General features: G+C 36.9%; 3 protein-coding genes across 4 annotated transcripts in view; 1 reads left to right on the top strand and 2 right to left on the bottom strand.

Moving 5' to 3' along the window:
• LOC307155885 (uncharacterized protein) overlaps positions 1 to 22,269 on the bottom strand; it is a 468,056-nt gene that overhangs the window by 154,248 nt on the left and 291,539 nt on the right. The window lies entirely within an intron of this gene.
• Positions 1 to 22,269, bottom strand: part of LOC307155857 (interferon-induced very large GTPase 1-like) — a 250,519-nt gene that overhangs the window by 35,048 nt on the left and 193,202 nt on the right. The window lies entirely within an intron of this gene.
• Positions 7,372 to 10,432, top strand: LOC307165790 (uncharacterized protein). Its single transcript, XM_079883758.1, has 3 exons — positions 7,372 to 8,513; positions 8,612 to 8,722; positions 9,669 to 10,432. The coding sequence occupies exons 1-3, from the start codon at positions 8,453 to 8,455 to the stop codon at positions 10,112 to 10,114; spliced, it is 618 nt and encodes a 205-aa protein (XP_079739884.1). The 5' UTR covers positions 7,372 to 8,452; the 3' UTR covers positions 10,115 to 10,432.

Genomic DNA, 22,269 nt, shown 5'->3' with positions numbered 1-22,269 from the left:
TTCAAAGAGATCTTCAGATGTCCACTTGAGTGGACAGCATGCGGTTGGTTTAAACTGAAGATATACTGTATTAAATATAAGACAATAATCAAACAGATAAAGTATGTGAATTTAATAAACTAATCAATGCAATTATATCAAATAATGTGAAAACTATAAAATATATACAAAAAATATAAATGCAAAATATTGCAATGGCTTCATACAACTTCATACAAGTTGCACTTCGCATATCTTTGAAATCAGAACATGAGGACGTGATTCCATCAGAATTTTCTACAGTCTGTCAAGGTACAACTGTGGAAACCACTCAGATGCTCCCTCCAGTGCACCAGAGTATGGAGATTTACCCGTATTAGCTGATAATTCTGATTATGTTCAAGATGGACATGCACATTTCTATCATAGCCCTCCTCTGAGCGATACGTTTTTTCAATCTCATCTGAAATGATCAGTGTTGGGGGTAACGCATTACAAGTAACATGCATAACCCATTCAGATTACTTTTTTGATGTTACAAGTAAAGTAATGTGTTACAAGTAATATGCATTACCTAATCCGATTACTTTTTGATCTAACAAGTAATTAACTACAAGTAATGTGCATTACCTAATCAGATTACTTTTTGATGTAACGAGTAAAGAAACGCATTACAAGTAACATGCATTACGTAATCAGATTACTTTTTGATGTTATGAGTAAAAAAACGCATTACAATAACGCACATTACATAATCAGATTACTTTTTGATGTTATGAGAAAGGAAACGCATTACAAGTAACATGCATTACGTAATCAGATTACTTTTTGATGTTATGAGTAAAGAAACGCATTAAAAGTAACATGCATTACGTAATCAGATTACTTTTTGATGTTATGAGTAAAGAAACGCAATATAAGTAACGTGCATTACGTAATCAGATTACTTTTTGATCTAACAAGTAAAGTAATGCATTACAAGTGTCATACATTATGTAATCACATGACTTTTTTCGATGTCAATGAAAATTACATTCTAATAATACAAATACATTTATTTACAGTAGAAAAAGTCAATGCATATTAAGTTTTTAAGTTTTAAATTTCAAAAACAATATTCACATAAGTATTGTGAATTGAAATTGCCCATAGACCTACATACAAGCATAGGCTATGCTCTAATTGTGTTAGTTACTTTTTAGAAAATTACATTACATTTGCGTTACTTTTTTTTTTTCATCTGGGCTGGCCTTGTTTTTTATAACAAAAAAAGTTATATTTTTGGGCAAATGTAAAGACCCTTTTACACCAAAAGTAAATTAATAATCCTTAGGCTGAAGGAAATGCAGATTCACGTGTGTACAGTAGAGATAGAGTACAGCAGTGTACAGTAGAGGAACAGCTCAAACAAACCTTTCAGCTGCTGTTATTCTGGATATCAGAAGTATATTAGTCAATGAAGTGAGATTAAATGCATAAATAATTGTTTTATTTAACATTTAGTTATTGGAGGTTTGCACAGTGCTTAATTTGTAAAGTGGGAGGTCCCGGAGCGCAGAGGGGGGGTGGATCCGGCGACTCAAAATGGGGGTTGGAGGTAACGGAACAAAAAAAAAAAAAAAAAAAAAAATTACACTGCCTACGTAGCTTCTCTGCAGGGACAGCGCCAGCTGAGTGGGTGCTATAGATAGATCATTGACGGGGAGCTGCGCAAAACTTGGCCACTAAATATTTAATATTCAGTTATGTTAATGATCACAATTAAAGTTTTAATTTTATTAAATTGAACAAGTAGGCTACTTAAATAACATTCAGCATTCAATCAAATATTCTAAAAGATGTAGGCTATTATTAATAATAATGTTTATTTATTTATTTATTTTATTACAGATAGAACAAATAAATTAATAATAATGACTGTTATTTCAACAAAATATCTCGTTATTTCGAAATAATATGTGTGCGTGCATCTGTAAATCCGGTGACGCCTGTATTGATTTTTATTAATAAAAACAATAAAGTGTTTTCTCTAAAAGTGTCGACTCAGCTGCAAAGATGAAGTTGACGATCGCCATCTCTGTGTGAACGCACTTATAGAGAGAAATGCACATAAATAGGCCTAATGGATTACATAATCGAGCCTTTTTCCTTTTTCGTTTTGAATTATTTCGTTTAAAGACATTTCAAGCTTTGTGTATTTGATGTATTTGTCATGTCTGTGTGAGGCATACACTGAGTTTCATGCTTCAGTTCACGTGCAATGCAAGTGAGCACGAGGGCGCCTCCGTTATATTTGTTTCGTATTCAATAAATAGGCCTACAGGCAAATGGTTGATGAAAATTTGATTAAAATTAAGATACAATTTATACAAAACGAAATTCACTTTAAAGAAAGGCTTTCTAAACAACTTCAACTTCAACGGACAAAATCATGTCTGACCCGCTCCATGTCTCTTGCGCATCCTATCTTACTCGGTCGTGCTGTTCACTTTTCATAAATCAACATAAATGAAAAAAAAAAAAAAACATTATAATATTTTAACAAATATGAAACTAAATGCGCTTTTTTAATGGCTACAACGGCATAGTAGGCCTACATACTCTCTATTTGTACACATTTCTGCACATTAATTTAATTCTGAATTTTGCACACACAAGTGAAAGGCATTTGTTCAAATCAAGTTCACGGATAATTGTGCGTTATTAATCATTATGATACTAAAATCCTGACAAATATGCTATGTACAAAAAATCAGATGAGCCCATAATATGAACGCATTTACACGTTAAGCATTTTCCTCCCATATATAGAAAACCATTATAAGAACGCTTAATGTGGCAGATTAGAATGTCCCCTTATTATGTCGAAATAACGAGATATAATGTCGATACTAGGCTACTGTGTCCACCGTGGTCTCCTTTTTGATCAGCAGAAACGATTTTTGCTTGTTTGGGATCTGACTGTCGCGTCTTTTTGACATTTTTCCCCTGAGTGAAACGATCGAGGCTAACATCAATCTCAACTCGTACAACAAGCGCGCAAGTCATGTGTCACAAACATTGAACACTAAAACAGTAATTTTATTTTATTTCATTTAGGCAATTAATTTTATTGACACGGGAGGTGCCGGATCCAATAAAAAAGGTTCCGGATCCAATGTCGGAGGTGCCGGAACATGTTCGCATTTCACTGATTTTATTCATATTGAGGAATGTTGAATCTTTTTTGTGTGCAAGTGAGATGAGTAAATGCACGCTCACATTTAGTTTAGAACTACAATAACCATCATGTTTACACACTCTCTCTCTCGACAAGAGAGCTGTCAGTCAATAAATGGGAAAACAAAAGTAACTTGCGTTACTTGTTTGAAAAAGTAGGCTAACTCAAATATTTTGTTGTAAATTTTAAAAGTAATGCGTTACTTTACTAGTTACTTGAAAAAGTAATCTGATTACGTAACTCAAGTTACTTGTAATAAGTTACACACAACACTGGTCGCGGTGTGAGAAGGCAGAATCGCGGCACACACCCCTCCCAGTGGGCATTTGATGTCAATTTAACATCAATGTGACATCAAACATTGATGTCAAAATTACGTCACGAAATAGGTCAAAAATGAAAGTCATATTGACGTCAAAGTGTCGATGTCAATTTGATGTCAAGATTTTGACCTCTGCTGATGTCATTTTGATGTTATTTTGATATCATGCTTTGTTTGTTGGTATTTGATGTCAATTCAACATTTATTTGACGTCAAGATGTCATGAAGTTGTAAACTGATTTAACTGATTCTATCTTAAATTGATCAATAGCCATTTCATATACTGTGATCTTATTTCATTTGAGTCCACTAAAAAAATAGTTTTCTAAACAAGTAATTAATTTAAATGAGTTAACAAAACATCGGTTGTACTCAATCCTCTTGCAGATAAGTGTTAGTTAACAACAGCACACATGAATGAGTTGAAGACCTTAACAAATAGATCATCAATGCATCAACAAGTACACAATCACTGCCTTTAAATAAAGCAACATGCAACTTATCATCAGTGTTTCTGTGCTCATCCAGAACTGAAGCACAGGCTCTACTCTTCAGCACAATGGTGACCCACAAAACTCAACAGAAACTCTTTTTATTTTATTATTTTAGAATGTTTCCTGGGGTGCCCTTATAATGTTAGTATGTTGTTTAGATCAAAAGTTGTTATAATTTAGAAATAAAAGGCATATTTCCTAGCCTGATTTTAGCCTCTGAATGCTCTGTTTGAAGGGGAGTGTCTGTGTGAGACTTCAGTGTAACGCCCTCTGCTGTGATTGGTTGCTGTGAGACTTCATTGTAAACGCCCTGTGCTGTGATTGGCTGACATGCTTGCATATAAAATATTTAGCATTACATGTGAAACTCTCTCGAAAACATTTACTATTACAGCTATTATACGTTTTTACTATTACAGCTATCGGGATTAACGAATCGTGAGAAGATTTTTAAGTATTTAGATCTATTCCCATCACATAAAAGGTTGCAGTGATCCCAGTGGGCATTTGATGTCAATTTAACATCAATATGACATCAAACATTGATGTCAAAATTACGTCACGAAATAGGTCAAAAATGAAAGTCATATTGACGTCAAAGTGTCGATGTCAATTTGATGTCAAGATTTTGACCTCTGCTGATGTCATTTTGATGTCATGCTTTGTTGGCATTTGATGTCAATTCAACATTTATTTGATGTCAAGATGTCATGATGTTGATCCCAGCAGGCACAGGATATAGACTATAACATCGGTCAGTCGTTGGATTTTGGTTGAAAATGAAAGTCGGGTTGAAGTCTAAATCCAATGTTTGTTTGACGTCAGGCTCCAACGTTGGGCAGTCGTTGAATTCTGGTTGGAATAAACCAAACAAAAAGGTGAAATGCATGGCCATACACTTATTACCAGCTTCACTTAAAGCTAACCAGATTTACTTTATTTAATTTCCGGTTTAATCAAAAGTTGTATTTTAAAGTCACCATGATGGTGTTTAGCGTTTGCTTTAGTTGTGCTCTTGACCCTTGACTTCGTAGTATAAAATTTTCTCTGGCTGCTATAATTGTGTGTTTATAAAACACATTTGTTGTGGCAAAAAAAAAAAACATGAGAAAATTTAGATCAGGTGATGTTGGCTGTTTATTGCTGCTGCTGATGATGATGATGATGATATCATCATGTAACTGCCTGAATCCCTGCTCTTATTCAGAGTCTAATGCTTTGATTATATAGCACTTGTGATTTAAATGTTGTTTTATAATAGAAGACAATTGATTTTACAGCATTAAAGCAATGTTGTTTGTTAAATAATATAAAGGATTTTAAGAACATTAAGTGAATTAAACTTTTTCCTCTACATTATTACTCAGCTATCAAGAATCAGTGTATGACTCTCAACAATGGTGACAATCAGTGAAATGCTTCAGCTGCAGTGCATGCTGGGTACCACCAATCAAAACTCACCCATATCTCCCAGCATGCATTGCGGCTTTAATAAATTATGCAGCTGGAGTTGATCTGATTATTTGGATATTTTGTTTGATTGTCACCATTGTTGAGATTCATATGCTGTTTCTTGATGTCTGTGTGTGTCTGAGTACTGCCATAGATTAAAGGTTTTTGTGCACTTAATAGTTTTAAAAATCAAGTAGTTTTTGATAAACAACATACTGTAGAATCAAATTACTTATATTTTGAATAAAACAATGTTAAAATCACAAGTGCTATATAATCAAAGCATTAGACACTGAATAAGATCAGGATTTCAGGCAATTATACAATGATATCGTCTTCATCATCAATAAACAGCCAACATCACCCGATCTCATTTTCTCTTGGCTTTTTCAACTACATTTGTGCTTTATAAACACACAATTATAGCAGCCAGAGAAAAGTTGAATTTAAAGAGTTAAGGGTCAAGAGCACAACTAAAGCAAACGCTAACCACCATCATAAGTAAATCTGGTTAGTTTTAAGTGAAGCTGTAATAAGTGTATGGCCATGCATTTCACCGTTTTGTTTGGTTTATTCCAACCAAAATTCAACGACTGCCCAACGTTGGAGCCTGACGTCAAACAAACATTGGATTTAGACATCAACCCGACTTTCATTTTCAACCAAAATCAAACATCTGACCGATGTTATAGTCTATATCCTGTGCCTGCTGGGCATATTTGACATCAGGATGCCATGATGTTGATGTCATGATGTTTAATGCTATTTTTATACCATTCAATATCAAGCTCCAATATCAGATTAAATTTACCTTTTATAGTATATGCAATTATAGTGTCTGCTGTCATTTTAAACGTGAACTAAATGTAAATATGCTAGGATTTAAATAAATAAAAACACACATGCAAAATACATAGACCCAGGTCTACAACTTTCAAGATTATTCAGGCTAGGTCTTTTAGATGTTGAAAATGAATCACATTGATTTACAATGAGTAATAAATATACTATTTTCAGACATTTCAGACATTGTTTTGACAAAAATTTCACATCATTTGACGTCTTGTTTCCTGACATCAAATCAACATCGATTTAATGTCAATGATATTGACCTGAGATGTAGGGACCAGAAAAAACATGTCAGATTGATACCTTTGTTAGGCATCTTTACAACCACAAGGAAATAATTACAAAATATAATGAAAATATGCATATTCATGCATGTCATACATGGTGGTCAAAATCTTGACTATTTGTTGATGTCAAATTGACGTCAAGGTGCCCGCTGGGCTTCCAACCTATGCTTCCAACTCCCAGAGTTAGGCTATCCTTCCCGTCCAGATCCAATGCTACCACATCTTTACATTACTATTGGGGAGTTCCAGCGTTATGGACGTGACATTTGGGGTCAAAACTTGAAATATAAGGGTGATTCCGTGAAATCGGTGCCTTTTGCGTCCCTTACAAATAATCAGTTCTAATGTTGCTTTAACAACAAATAAATGTGTCATTTAAAAAACTTAATGTTACTATAGATCATATGCATCAATATAAGACCAGGTAAAAGCCAATAAAATATAATTTTAAATAATTAAAATCACATATTATATGCTATGGGTAAGGATTTTGGCCTGTTCCTCACTATGGTTGTTCTTTTTCAACAGGACTTCTCATTTGTAAAATCTTGGTAAAATGAAACAATTTTCACAATTTTATATTGTCTCAATTTAATCTCATTGTTAAGCAATGATTTTGACATAAATAGATATATTTTCTTAGAAATATAAGTAATTTTATCACTGTCCCCTAATTTCATATCAGTCCTGTTACTAACACCAAAACCCCCCTATAAAATAATGGTACAAACCAGAAGTGACATAATTTCAAGGAAGTGACATCATTTAGAGCAAGTGGATTCCACAGTGTAAGCAAGGGTAATTTTCTCTCTTCTTAAATATTCTATTTTTCATGTTTTGTCAGGGTTGTTAGAGAGGGGTCGGCATACAACATCAGTCCTGTTACCATTTTTTAAAGTGTACATATAAACAATTATTTATTAATCCTGATATTACCAAAATCTAGAAGTAATAACCTTTCAGATTACATACCATGTGCCTTTCTGACATTGACCTGTTAGCTAGAAATTAGCATATTAGCATTAAATCATCAGTCCTGTTACCATCAGTCCTGTTACTATACCAGAGCAATAGGGGGCATAGATTCTAGCCCAGCTGCATAACTAGGTCAAGCCCTATTCGGACGGGACTAGTTTTCCAAACGACGTTTGAGTTACAATTCTTATCAACCTACGTCTGTGATTTCATGTACGGATTCGGACGGGACTAACATCTCCGTGTTTATTACCGAGGAAGGAGTGTCTGTGTTTTACATGTGGGCATTGCAGAAGATCACGTGTTCAGAATGCGTGGATTGCGTATGGTCATATGACCGATCAATGGCAAGATGGCGGCGAAAAAGAAAGTGACGCGACACTGAAGTAGGGAGGAAACATTGGCTTTAATTTCTGTTTGGAGCGAACCTACGTTTCAGTTTCAGTTTGAAAATTGTATACATAACCACAAGGTGTGGGAGGCAGTTTTTAAAAAAGTTTGTGAGGTTTGTCCATCTATACAAAATACCTTCGACTGGGTGAAGTGCAAAGACCGCATAGAATATCTGAAACGACGTTACCGCGAATGTGTGAAGCATAACAAGAAGACGGGGTCGGATCCACAACGCTGCCCATTCTTTGAGGAACTGGACTCTGTTCTTGGTTAGTTGCTATTTTTAAGAGTATAATTTTTTTAATGATAAAATAATTAACAGTGTACAAAGTAGTTAAACTTTTGGCAGTATTCATATGAAAAAAACACAAATGCAGTGATTAAGCTAATAATAGACAAAATAACACTGTTTACGATTTAGTCATTTAACCAGTACTGTCAATGTTTAATAGATATTTCTGTTTAGTTAGCTTGTCGTCCTATGACTAACCCCGGGGATGGACATATGGATGTGTCAAGTTCAGAGGAAGGTGAAAATTCTGGTAAGTTTGATATTTTTTCCCTTTACAAAATGTCAATGTTGCCATTTAATTAATTTCTTGCAGCTCTGAAATGTTCTAATTGATATGTTTTGTTACAGGTACCAGTTCACGCTCATCTGGTATAGCAGAGCCATCAGGAGACCAAGCAGCTACGATGACAGCATCTGATGAGCTGACTTCCAATCCCAGCCAAAATTCCATCATTACAAGTATGTTTTTTCCACGCTCTCTCTCCAGTAAACCTGCATAAGTTGTCATGCATGTCATTTCTGTTCTGTTGTTAGGGAGGTGACAGTATTTTCAAAATGTCATATAATGGTAATTGCTGAAATTTTATTGTGGTATATTGCTATTTCACGGAATTGAATTAGCTTACCAAAAACTGTTGTTCTCCTAACATTTTCAAGTTACTCTACATTTTTACATATAATAAAGAACAATATACCAAAAACATATAAAGCTAACATTTTCAAACAGGTTGCACTGGAAAATGTAACACTATAGAGAAAAATATGAAACCCTTTACAGTGAGGCCCCATTTTGTTAACATTAGTTAGTACATAATATAAACTAGCAAGGAGCAACATCTACATTTGTTTCACGTTATTGTTCTTTGTTAATGTTAGTTAATGAAAGTACTACAGTTCATTGTTAGTTCAGGCTCTTTAAATAGATTGGCCTACTACATTTGATTTTAATAATGTATTAGTAAATGTTGAAATTAACATTTAACCAAGATTAAAACATGATTTGGTATTTATTTTTCTATTGTTCATGTTAACTAATAAATAATGTAATATTACCAAAGCTATTGGTAAAGTTTTACTGAACAATAATAAAGAATCAGAACAGTTTGAAATGTTTTTATAGTACATTTATAGTGTAGGTCTTAAAGTATTCAGTATCTCAATAGTTGGTGAATACCATAGTGAAAAATTTTTAAACTTTTAAATACTGTTCACGAACAAAGTAACCGATTTAAAAGTATTTTTTAAATTAATTCCAAATATAAAAAAAATCATTAGGAATGATTACATTTTGAAATCTCCACAATAACAATACTGAGCATGTTCATTATCATGATATTGTATTATCATATAACAGCACGTTTACTTGTCTTATGATGCAATGCAATTTTGTGATCTTTCTCATCAGGGCGTAAACGCAAAGGCAAAAAAACTCAAATCATGGAAGCCATGGAGAGAGGGATAAACATGTTAATACAACATGACAAAGATACAACTGCAGCAGAGGTTGAACAGCATCTTGACAAGGAGCACATTGCCTGGGAGAGACAGTTCCAGCAGGCCAGACTGGATCTGGAAAGAGCACGTCTTGAATTTGAGATGAAGCGTCAGGAAGCTGAAGACAGGCGTGCTCGAGATTCCCAGCAATTCATGGTTCAAATTCTGCAAGTGCTTAGACCTGCAATGCCACAGTATGGACCCTCAACTTCGTTTGCTCAATATCAACATCCAGCTCAGCACTACTATCCATCTGATCCATTTGGTTTTCCACCTGGTGAAGCCTCACACCAAAATCTGTCAACATCAGTTGTCCAAGATCAACGTTCACTGTCTGACCAAAGAAATGACCACTAGATTTTCTGGGCATTGTTTTTTGCAAACATTATTGTGCAGTTGCACTTGTTTGTACAAGTTTAAAGAACTGTTCAAGGAACAATAATGTTGTGAAAATGTAGGAAGTTATTTTTTTTGCACTACGTTTACATTTTTGCACTTTAATGCCTAATAGTGAAACTTGAATATGTTACAATCCAGTTTATGTTAAAAGTAAAGAGACAAATGTTCGATACATGTCATAAGTTTTATTAGACATATAGATTGTAACTTTTTTTGGTTCGTACAAACAGTTGTGTTGATCTTACAAAAGAACCATTTACAAAGGTGCTTGAAATGAAAAAATAAATAAAATAAAACTACAAAAATATTAAGCGAATATGTTTAATCACATTGCACACAACAACAATCACTGCTTTTCAGAAATGTACCACACTAATACTTCACGGATTTGCTCTGCAGTAGAGCTGGCCGGGTCAAGCTGCTGGGGTGTAACAAGGGTACCTTCATCATCTGCATGTTCCTGCTCTGTGTCTTCCTCTTCAGGCATCTCTGCTGTGCTCTGCTCCTGTGGGAAATCCAGCTTCCAGGACTCACAAAAGTTGTGCAGCACAATGCAAGCCGCAACAACAAACTTAATGTTTTTAGTTTGACTATCATTGCGCTTCATTAGGCAGCGCCATCTGCCCTTTAGACGGCCAAAAGCATGTTCCACATGAATTCTTGCCCTACTCAGACATGCATTGAATTGCAGTTGGGGCCCTCTTGCAACTCCTTCTGGGAACGGTTTCATGACATTACCAGAGAGGCTATAGGCAGAGTCAGCCACAGTCAGCACAGGTATGTCAACACCTTGTATTGTCTTGGTGAGTGGTGGAAAGCATGTGCCATTTTCCAGCTTTGCGTGTAGTTTTGAGTTTTGAAAAACAAAAGAGTCGTGGCACTTCCCTGGCCAGCCAACATCAAAATCTTGAAACTTGTACTGGTGGTCAACCAAGCCCTGTAGTATCACGCTGTACCACCCCTTTCTGTTGTAGTAATCAGTGTGAAAGCTGGAGGGTGCTATGATGGGAATGTGTGTTCCATCCAGGGCCCCAGCACACATGGGGAACCCTGACTTCTCTTCAAATCCTCTGATTATGGCTTTCACGTCTTGTTCACTTTTTGGCATTCCAATAAACTTCCTTTTCAGTTGGCAGAGACCCTTACACACCTCCCAAAACACATCACAGGCAGTGCTCACCCCAATTCCAAAGAGGTTTGCAACATCATGGAATTCAATGTTACTTGCTAACTTGTAAAGTGTCAGAGCAACCCTCTTTTCCAAACTCACAGTGCTCTTCATGGTTTGCTTTGGTATGCAAGGATGAAGAAGGTCACAGAGATTTAAGAAGGCCTCCTCTGGCATTCTGAAGTTGAGGTACCACTCAGTTTCCCCAAAATTTTGCAGCACATCGGTCTCCCAGAAGGTGCTGGTGCGCTCCTTCTTAGCACTTGGTGCAGTTGTCATGCTGCAAACTATATACAAGTACATTTCAGGAATATAACTTAAAAACTGCCATTGAACACAATTTATGAAATTTGATCAAATGTATTTTGAAATTAAGAACTTTTAAAATTAAGCACTTTGAAATATAAAGTAAAACTTCTAAACGTATTTAGTGTTTTGTAAACATTTTATAAAATTTGTAGTATAAAAAAACTAAACATGCATTTATCATCATGATTTTATAGAACTGGGTATATAATAAACCCACTGGAATAAAAAGTTTTAACTTAAATAATTTATGTAATTAAGTGCAGAAATGAAAGTAATCTTACCTGAAACTGATATTACAGTAGCCAGTCTTAAAAGTTTACGTGATTTGGCTCTTCTTTTTGATGTCATTTTTTAATTTTTTCGCAGTGTACCGAACACATCTAAATCCATTGTCGGTGCGCAAAAAGCAGAAACTTGAATACCGGCGCGAAAGCGAGAGATTGTACGGTAGTTCACGTTGACCAAAACACACAAGAAAAAGCGTTTTGGAAAAAAATATTTTCGACAATCACAGACATCGCATTCGGACGGGATTAGATTTCTCTGAGGACCGCCGAGTTTGACGAAAAACAGTAGGTAATTTGCTCTGGAATTTTTACAGAGGTCGTGTGAGAAAAAGACAGACATGGCAGATTCGGACAGGATTAAAATCTCAAAGTACGTCTGTGAAACTGAAATTTCTCTAACGTCCCCATGTGAAACTAGTCCCGTCCGAATAGACGGTGTATTTGATATTTACATTCAATTGCAATTTAAGGATTAGTACAACAACTCAGGGACATAGACATTTATAAAGGTTATTTTGTGTATTTTTAAGCTAAAACCAGCGACATATGAGTCAGCAGCATATGAGCATCAAGCACATGCTGCTTAGTACCATTGTTTGTTTCTGCATCGTTTTTTCATTTGTATACAATGCACCTTACTTTGTACTTTTGTCTTATTTGCATAGAATTAACACCACTTAATTTGTTATGCACTTTTACAGTTGTTAGTAACATGTCATTAACTGCAGCTGAGAAGCAACGGCGCTATCGCGCACTGTTACGAACTGTACACTGTTTGCATTGTGTATGTTCTTCCTGTCACTTTTAGTACTTCTAGGTACCGCCTATTTTCGGAACACTATTGGTCGAGGTGCCTGTCAATCATCTTTGGTCGATTGTGACGTCGTGGGATCTCCGCAAATCACGATCTGCTCCGATGGATTTAAAGCGGAAGCGGCAGCTGGAGGAGTCAGCTGTTTTGACTTGGCATGTCACTGGTTGTGTTTGGCTGTGTTCTGCTACTATATTTTTAAAAGCTTACGAGACTTCTGTGAGGGTCGTTGGAATGACCTGTGTAAAGATTGTCACTGGCGACATTTGTATTCTTGTTGAACGAGTGTCTTCGACACTTTTAGCCCGCTTAAGCTCCACTTAAACTAACTGCCGTCTTTCAGACAACGGAGGCGTGGAACAGCTTAGTAAGTCACGTGACATACATACCTTGCACTTAGGAATTTTGATGTATTAGATACACTAGTATAGTGAAGTGCGCTAAACATGTATTTTTGTGTGTTTATTAGTTAGAGTAAGTTCAGGGCGCATTCGCGCTGAAGATTTTTCTTTTCATATTTTGTTTTCTTATTTAGAGGTCCGGGAGGAGACAGTGGGGGCTATTTTTGTTTTATTTATTTCTTTGATTTTCTAGCGCCACTTTCAGTTCCCTCTTCCGTTTGTCTTGGCTACATAGGTTCTTATTGTTTGTTATTTTTGTTTTAAGTGTTTGTAAATATATTCATGGTTTTTGGGAGCAATAAATCTTTTGCGGTGCTAATTTGATGGTCTTGTGTTTCTCTTGCCACCTACCTAAGTTCCTTTCTTTTGGTTATCTCAATGTTACTCCTTTTAAAATTCCTAGACAACAAATTTACATCAAAGGTCGTAACATTTAATGGGGGCTCGTCCGGGATAAATTTAACATATTTTCGGGGTAGATATTACCGGATGGATTGTTAAACCCTTGGGAGGAAACAAAATGACCAAAGAAATAGCTATGGTGGTGGCGATAGAATTTGTTGGTTGTGTGGTAGGCTAGAGTGACTTTAGGTAAGTTTGTCATAGTAGGTAGCAGTTTTGTAGCACTTTTGAGCACGTGACACTTTAATTTTAAAATGTTCAGTTTAGAGGAATTTGTTAAGAGTCCGTCGTTGGAGCTGCTTAACGTTTGTCGGAAACAGGACTTGTTTCTGGTGGCTGATCATTTTAAATTGATAATTATCAAACAGGCTTGTAAAGCCGAAATTAAGCAAAAGATAATAGACCAGTTACTTGAGCTTAATGTACTTCTCACGCCAAATATTGAAATGGAGGAGACGGCTGATCATCTAAGCCCTGGTGATGAGGTGTTTGCTTCTCTTGAAAGGAGAGATAAGAACGTGTGTAGTGGCAGAACCGATGCAGATGCAGGGGTGGAGGCCGTTGCAGATGCTGTTGGACTGCCACCCTTTGAACCGTTCGGTTCGCGAGACGATGCGCGGCTGAAGGTTCGTCTGGCACGTCTACATTATGATTCCCAAGAGCACACCCGTCGGGCTGAACTTGACCTACGTTTGCAGATACGCAAACTTGAAATCGAGGCTGAGACGCAAGTGAGGCTGCGCCAGCTCGAGTTGGACGCTTCAAGGAAGGCTGCGGAGGTTAATCAGCCAGATCCAGTTTCACCTTCAAATGTTTCCTCGGTGTCGATATCACCCAGTTCCAGTTTTGACGTGAGTAAGCACATTGCTCTTGTTCCACAATTCAGAGAATCTGAAGTTGATTCGTATTTTAATGCGTTTGAACGGATTGCGACTTCTTTGCATTGGCCACCTGAATTCTGGTCTCTGTTACTGCAGTGTAAATTTGTGGGAAAGGCTTTAGAGGTGTACTCCACTTTGTCACTTGAAGAAAGTTTGAAGTATGATTCAGTCAAATCAGCGATACTTCGTGCATATGAACTAGTTCCTGAGGCGTACAGACAGAAGTTTAGGACGCACAGAAAAACACCTAATCAAACTTTTGTGGAATTTGCTAGAGAGAAGGGCACGCTTTTTGATAAGTGGTGTGTAGCTAACAATGTGGCAGATTTGAATTCGTTGCGTGAGCTTGTTCTCCTGAAAGAATTTAAGAATTGCTTACCGGAGAAAGTGGTTGTTTACCTAAACGAACAAAAGGTAAATTCTTTATCACGGGCCGCTGTTTTAGCTGACGAATTCATTTTAACCCACAAAAATATCTTTGTTCATTCACGTGTAGAAAATGCATCTTCTGTTCCATCTTTATCTAACACACAATTCGTGCGCTTGAAAAATAATGCACCGAGAGTTAGTGAGGAACGTGACTGTTTTTATTGTCACAAGAAAGGACACGTTGTTGTGGACTGTCCGCGACTTAAACGAAAACAACACTCACAAGCTAAACCGGTAGGTTTTGTAAAGACTTGTAAACAGACTGTGACTGTACACTCCAAAGAGGATGTGGATGAAACGTTCCGTCCTTTTATTCTTAAGGGGTTAGTTTCTTTGACTGGTAGTGATGATGATCAAAAAGAAATCACAATGCTTCGTGACACAGGGTCTATGCAAAGTTTTATTGTTGAAAGTGTAATGGAATTTTCTGATGAGACTTCATGTCATTCCAGCGTTTTAGTGCAAGGGATTGAAATGGGATGTGTAAAAAGGCCCCTGCATAATCTGCATTTGAAAAGTGACTTGTGTTCTGGACTTGTCCGAGTTGCAGTTTGTACTTCACTGCCTATGAAAGGGGTAGATTTAATCCTAGGCAATGATTTAGCCGGAGGGAAAGTGATGCCATTATTGGAAGTTTTGGACAAACCGTCAGAAGATGCATCTGATGAGGTTGGTGAAGCTTATCCTCATGTTTTTCCTGCCTGCGCTGTCACTCGCGCACAGTCGCGTAAAGAGATTGCTTTGAATGATTCCTTCTTTTCTTCTGTCGTAGACGGAGAGGAACATTTGGATCATGAGAAAAAGAAATCAGAAAGGGTGAAAAATTCTTATTTAAATGACGCGAATTTGTTGATTTTAAAAATCACACGAGAGGAATTAATCACTGCACAGAGAAAAGATGAAACTTTGACTACACTTTTTAATTCTGTAGTTCCGCACGATTTGGCTAAGATGAAACAAAGCGCCTATATTTTAGAAAATGACTTGTTGATGCGTAAGTGGTGTTCATCACCTGACCAAGACGAATGGGATGTTTTTTATCAGGTGGTGGTTCCTGTCCCATATCGCCCACATGTGTTGTGCTTGGCACATGATCATCCACTGTCGGGTCATTTGGGCATAAGGAAAACTTACAACCGGATTTTAAAGCACTTTTTCTGGCCTGGACTGAAATCTGATGTAACGCACTATTGTCGATCTTGTAACGTATGCCAAATTGCGGGAAAGCCAAATCAGGTTGTTTCTCCAGCACCGTTAAACCCAATACCTGTTCTTGGTGAACCGTTCGAACATGTCCTTATTGACTGCGTAGGACCTTTGAAAAAGTCAAAAAGTGGTAATCAGTTTCTACTAACAGTGATGTGTCTAGCCACTCGATTTCCTGAAGCAATTCCTTTAAGAAAAATCACTGCACCTGTTGTTGTCAAGGCATTAGTTAAGTTTTTCTCGACATTTGGTTTGCCTAAAGTGGTGCAAAGCGATCAAGGCACAAATTTTACGTCTAAGCTTTTTAATCAAGTCATGCAGACTTTGGGAATTAAACACCGTACTTCTACTGCGTTCCATCCAGAAAGCCAAGGTGCCCTGGAACGTTGTCATCAAACGTTGAAGTCGATGTTGCGAAAATATTGCATGCAAACGGGTAATGAGTGGGATGATGGTATTCCCATGCTGATGTTCGCTATCAGAGAAAGCGTTCAAGAGTCGCTTGGTTTTAGTCCAGCTGAATTGGTTTTCGGACACCAGGTACGTGGTCCGTTGAAAGTTTTAAAAGACCAAATTCTGGAAAAAGACAGTTCGAAAGCGAATGTACTGGAGTACGTAACAAAGTTTCGGAAGCGTTTGCATACGGCTTGCTCGGTTGCAAGAGAGTCTCTTGCCAACGCGCAAAAAGGCATGAAACGAACATTTGACAAAAAGGCTGTTGCGCGATCTTTTAAGCCTGGTGACTTAGTTCTGATTTTCTTGCCTATTCCTGGTTCTTCACTGTCGACTCGATTTTTCGGTCCTTATGTAGTGAAAGAGAAATTGAATGAAACCAATTATGTTGTCTGTACTCCTGACAGAAAACGAAAAATTCGTGTTTGTCATGTAAACATGCTGAAACGTTATTGTTTGAGATCACAAACTGATGTGAATGACAAAACTCCAGACACTGCTGTTATTTCTGTTGCGGTTGTGACAGAAAAGCCTATTACTGATGTTGAAGAAGACGGAGTCTTGTTTCAGAATAGTTCTCAGACGACTGTAAGGTTGTGCAATTCTGTAATATTGAAAGATCTTGATTCACATTTAACGAATTTGTCTATTGATCAGAAATGTGATCTAGTGAGGCTCATTTCTGAATTTCAGTGTCTGTTTAAAGACGTACCTGCGTTAACTAATGTCATTCAGCATGATATTGATGTTAAGGATGCTAGTCCGATCCGACAGCATGCATATAGGATGAATTCAGTTAAGCGTTCAGTTATGCGACAAGAAGTTGATTACTTGCTGAAGAACGGTCTTGCTAAGCCTAGCTCTAGTCCATGGAGTTCTCCATGTATTTTGGTACCGAAACCAGATGGTTCTTTTAGGTTTTGCACAGATTTTAGGAAAGTAAATTCACTTACGGTTCCTGATAATTATCCACTTCCTAGGATGGAGGATTGTGTGGATAATGTAGGATATGCAAAGTTTGTGAGTAAATTAGATATGCTCAAAGGCTACTGGCAAGTACCACTTACATCCAGAGCTTCTGACATTGCTGCTTTTATCACTTCAGATTCGTTTGCACAATATACGGCCATGGCGTTCGGACTCCGAAACGCACCTGCTACTTTTCAGAGATTGGTAAACACAGTTTTAGCCGGCATTTCTAATTGTAGTGCTTATTTGGATGATGTTGTTGTTTATTCCAGAGATTGGGATGAACATATGAAGTCATTACGTGCCGTATTTGAGCGTTTTGCGAGTGCTTCCTTGACCCTTAACTTGGCCAAGTGTGAGTTCGGTCAGGCTAAGGTGATGTATTTAGGAAAGGAGGTGGGGCATGGTCAAGTTCGACCAGTCGAAGCGAAAGTTGAGGCTATATCGAAGTTTCCAATTCCCACGACTCGACGTGAACTACGAAGATTTCTCGGAATGGCTGGATATTACCGCAGCTTTTGCAGAAATTTTTCGTCTGTGGTTAGTCCTTTAACTTCACTTTTAAGTCCTTCTACTGCTTTTGTGTGGAGTGAAGAATGCCAATATGCATTTGAGAGTGTGAAAACACTATTAAGTAGTTCACCTGTTCTTGCAGCTCCTGATTTAGAACGTCCATTTAAACTTGAGGTGGATGCAAGTAATGTCGGGGCTGGTGCTGTTTTATTACAGGATGATGAGGAGGGTATAGCTCATCCAGTGAGTTATTTCTCTAGGAAGTTTAACAAGAATCAGTTAAACTATTCAGTCATTGAAAAGGAGACGCTTGCTCTAATTGTTGCATTACAACATTTTGAGGTCTATGTGGGATCTAGTGTGCAACCTTTGGTAGTTTTTACGGATCATAGTCCTTTGACATTTCTTTCCAAGTTGTACAATCATAATCAGAGATTGACGCGGTGGTCACTCTTTCTGCAGAGTTACAATTTAGACATAAGACACAAGAGGGGCGTTGACAATGTCCTAGCAGATGCTCTTTCTAGAGTATAAACTTTTGCATTTTTTTTTTCCAAAAGTTTATTTTTAAGTGGGGAAGTGTTACGAACTGTACACTGTTTGCATTGTGTATGTTCTTCCTGTCACTTTTAGTACTTCTAGGTACCGCCTACTTTCGGAACACTATTGGTCGAGGTGCCTGTCAATCATCTTTGGTCGATTGTGACGTCGTGGGATCTCCGCAAATCACGATCTGCTCCGATGGATTTAAAGCGGAAGCGGCAGCTGGAGGAGTCAGCTGTTTTGACTTGGCATGTCACTGGTTGTGTTTGGCTGTGTTCTGCTACTATATTTTTAAAAGCTTACGAGACTTCTGTGAGGGTCGTTGGAATGACCTGTGTAAAGATTGTCACTGGCGACATTTGTATTCTTGTTGAACGAGTGTCTTCGACACTTTTAGCCCGCTTAAGCTCCACTTAAACTAACTGCCGTCTTTCAGACAACGGAGGCGTGGAACAGCTTAGTAAGTCACGTGACATACATACCTTGCACTTAGGAATTTTGATGTATTAGATACACTAGTATAGTGAAGTGCGCTAAACATGTATTTTTGTGTGTTTATTAGTTAGAGTAAGTTCAGGGCGCATTCGCGCTGAAGATTTTTCTTTTCATATTTTGTTTTCTTATTTAGAGGTCCGGGAGGAGACAGTGGGGGCTATTTTTGTTTTATTTATTTCTTTGATTTTCTAGCGCCACTTTCAGTTCCCTCTTCCGTTTGTCTTGGCTACATAGGTTCTTATTGTTTGTTATTTTTGTTTTAAGTGTTTGTAAATATATTCATGGTTTTTGGGAGCAATAAATCTTTTGCGGTGCTAATTTGATGGTCTTGTGTTTCTCTTGCCACCTACCTAAGTTCCTTTCTTTTGGTTATCTCAATGTTACTTCTTTTAAAATTCCTAGACAACAAATTTACATCAAAGGTCGTAACACGCACGTAGAGACCAGGATCCAGAGAGGAGGGAAAGTTATTATACATTTTATACGTCCAAAGTTGATTTAAATCAACCAAATGGTTTTAAGTCAGTTATTTAAATCTTTTGCTGTATTGTGTCAGTAGGAAATATCAGTTTACATTTTCAAACATTCTTTTTGCCATTAACTGTAATAATCCAGTGAGATTTGTGTATGCACAAGGAGTCTGACAACAGCCGGTCTGATCTGATCTCACCATCATCGAGTCCATCATGAAAAAACAGAAGAAACTGAGAGAGACTAAATCCAGAAGAATATCTCCGAGACGTTTGAAGAAACCTTCCTGCAAAGCTACAGTACTATTAAAAGTACTGCACTTGTGTTAAAATGCTGTAAAGTGAGAATGCTTTCAAAAATAAAACTTCTAACTAATTCAAATCAATATGGTGTAACAACCATTTGCATTTAAAACGGCTTTTGTCCAAGTACACTTGCGCATAGTTTTTCAGGTAGCTTTGCAGGAAGGTTTCTTCATGCATCTCGGAGACATTCCCGCAGTTCTTCTGGATTTAGTCCATCTCAGTTTCTGTAATTCTAGATTACCTCCCATATGGAAGCAGATTGTCATGGCCTAATGTTCCATAGGTGACTAGTACGTAAATAAGTTCATAACTCTTGTCCATAATGCATGCAATTAACTGCAATGGCAAACAATAGGTGACTAAAGACCCTCTTGGTTATTGAGAGCTCAGTCCTGTTACTGTCATTAATTTGATATTTTAAAAGAAAAATGACATTTGACAGTCAAACAGATCTCACCATAGTAACATGTACTAGGCCTATACTGCATTTTGGACAAGACCCTTTTTAAAATGTCTTGTCAAAGTATACATATTTCTTAATTGTAATGTGATGTCATCCCTGAAATAGGACATTTTTAGTAATCTGAATGGCAATTATGATATAAAACTTTTTTTTTTTTAAATATGACATAATCTGAATGAAAAGAGGGACCAAAATACTACTTAAATATGTGCAAACTGTTGCATATTTGTAATTGGAAGTATTATATATAGGGTAAGTGTACCCATTAAGCCCACCAAAATCTAAGTCTAGGTTTTTTTCATAGATATTGACATAGTTTATAAGAAAAATAATTTGTTAAAATGCAAGATTAATCTCTCATTTGAAATTATATTAATTAGTTGATGTACATTTTAGAATATAAAATTAAGATAATTTAGGAATAAAGTCAGAAGTCTGGCATGGGCTTAATTGGTACTTTGGCACCATTTAAGCCCGCATGTGTTCCAAATAAGCCCACATCATCTTTGATTCACAAAATATAAAAAAATTAAATGATTTTAAAGAAGTGAAACATCAATATATTTATTCAGTGACAGGGAAGTATTAAAAAAAATCCTTTTGCTAATGTTTGATTATAGCCCTGGGTGGGCTGGGTTGGTGTTAGTGGCCGGTGGTCTGGAGCCTTAACTCGGCTTGACTGGAGTTGTAGCTGGAGTCAAACTGGAAGTTTGACCGGGTGTATCTCGGGAGCCAAGCTGAGTTAGGGCTCCATACTCTGGGCTTAGGGGGGCTCCTAGTGGGCCCCCCTAACAGTCCCAGGGGCTCAGGACTGTGGGGAATATAGGGTCCCTCTGGGAGCTCTCCATGTCCGGAATCACAAGCCTTAACTCAGTTTGACTCCCGAATTATGCCCGGTTATACATAAAGGACTTTAGGACAAAACAGGCTCTATCTCATTTGAATGAATGTGTAATTTGTGTGTAAGTAAGGTAAGGGTAAAAGGTTAGTAAGGTAAAAGCACACAAAGACATGTTATCATTAAACACTTTCAGAAAATGTATCAAAGTTTGCAATTAGAGGGATTCCTCATTGAAACACATAAGGTGGGCTTAAATGGTACACAGTGAGTAATGGTGAAAAAAGACAATGTTTTCCTTTAAAAATGTAAGATATGTTTACAAATACATGCATGGAGCTTAAATATACTGTGGACTAAGTATCATAGTAATTTTCATTGTGCCCACATTGAGAAATGTTACGTTTTTTTCATTCAAGGTTAGCTTGTGTTGGCTCTAGTTTGCATGCGTTTTGTGGCACTGTACCATTTAAGCCCATCTTAAAAAAAAGTTAATTTATAAAAATAATCTCTGCAAAACAATTTATGATGTATTTATTTGTAAATGAATGTAAAATGAATCACAAAACATTCATTGTTTGCAGTTCACATGCTTAATTCTTTGGCAGTCTATCTTTCTGTAAGGCTAATGGTTTGACCTAGAGATTAGCTTTGAACGCAAGCTAATAAAACTCATCTTTCCATTTAAAGGAAAATGATATAAAATGATAAAGTACTATTTGATCATACACAAAAAACAATACATTTATCTCTTATTTGACATAATATCAATGTAGTTACCAAAGAAATGGCTGAAAATTGCTGAAATGTGTTGATTTCTGAAGGGTCCCGAAACACCAAAGTTTTGGGGTGACTTTGTGTGAGGTCCCCTGAGACAGCGTGCACATGGGTGGGGCTAACTCAACATTGCCAAATGTAATTGATATGCAATTAAAAATGCCAGGGAAGTAACAAATCACTTGACTGGTTAAAATAATAAGCAGCATAAAATATTATTTTCTCTTTTTTTAATTTGACTTCAGAGTTGAAAGTGGGCTTAAAGGGTACATGGGCTTAATGGGTACACTTACCCTAGTATCACTTTAGTCAGTAACAGGACTGAGGAAAATATCAAAACATGAAATAAATAAACAGTCATAAAATAATAAATGGCATAGCTTGAGATGGCC

Source organism: Squalius cephalus (genome assembly GCF_949319135.1).
Source record: "Squalius cephalus genome assembly, chromosome: 1".
NCBI lineage: Eukaryota > Metazoa > Chordata > Actinopteri > Cypriniformes > Leuciscidae > Squalius > Squalius cephalus.
The sequence above is the reverse complement of the archived record's forward strand: the minus strand, read 5'-3'. Positions and strand labels throughout refer to the sequence as shown.

Excerpts from the sequence above, each read along its gene's own strand:
- LOC307165790 (XM_079883758.1), top strand. The coding sequence starts at position 8,453 with ATGACTAACCCCGGGGATGGACATATGGATGTGTCAAGTTCAGAGGAA. Across the intron at positions 8,514-8,611 it reads AGAGGAAGGTGAAAATTCTG|GTACCAGTTCACGCTCATCT; the intron begins GTAAGTTTGATA and ends GTTTTGTTACAG. Across the intron at positions 8,723-9,668 it reads CCAAAATTCCATCATTACAA|GGCGTAAACGCAAAGGCAAA; the intron begins GTATGTTTTTTC and ends CTTTCTCATCAG.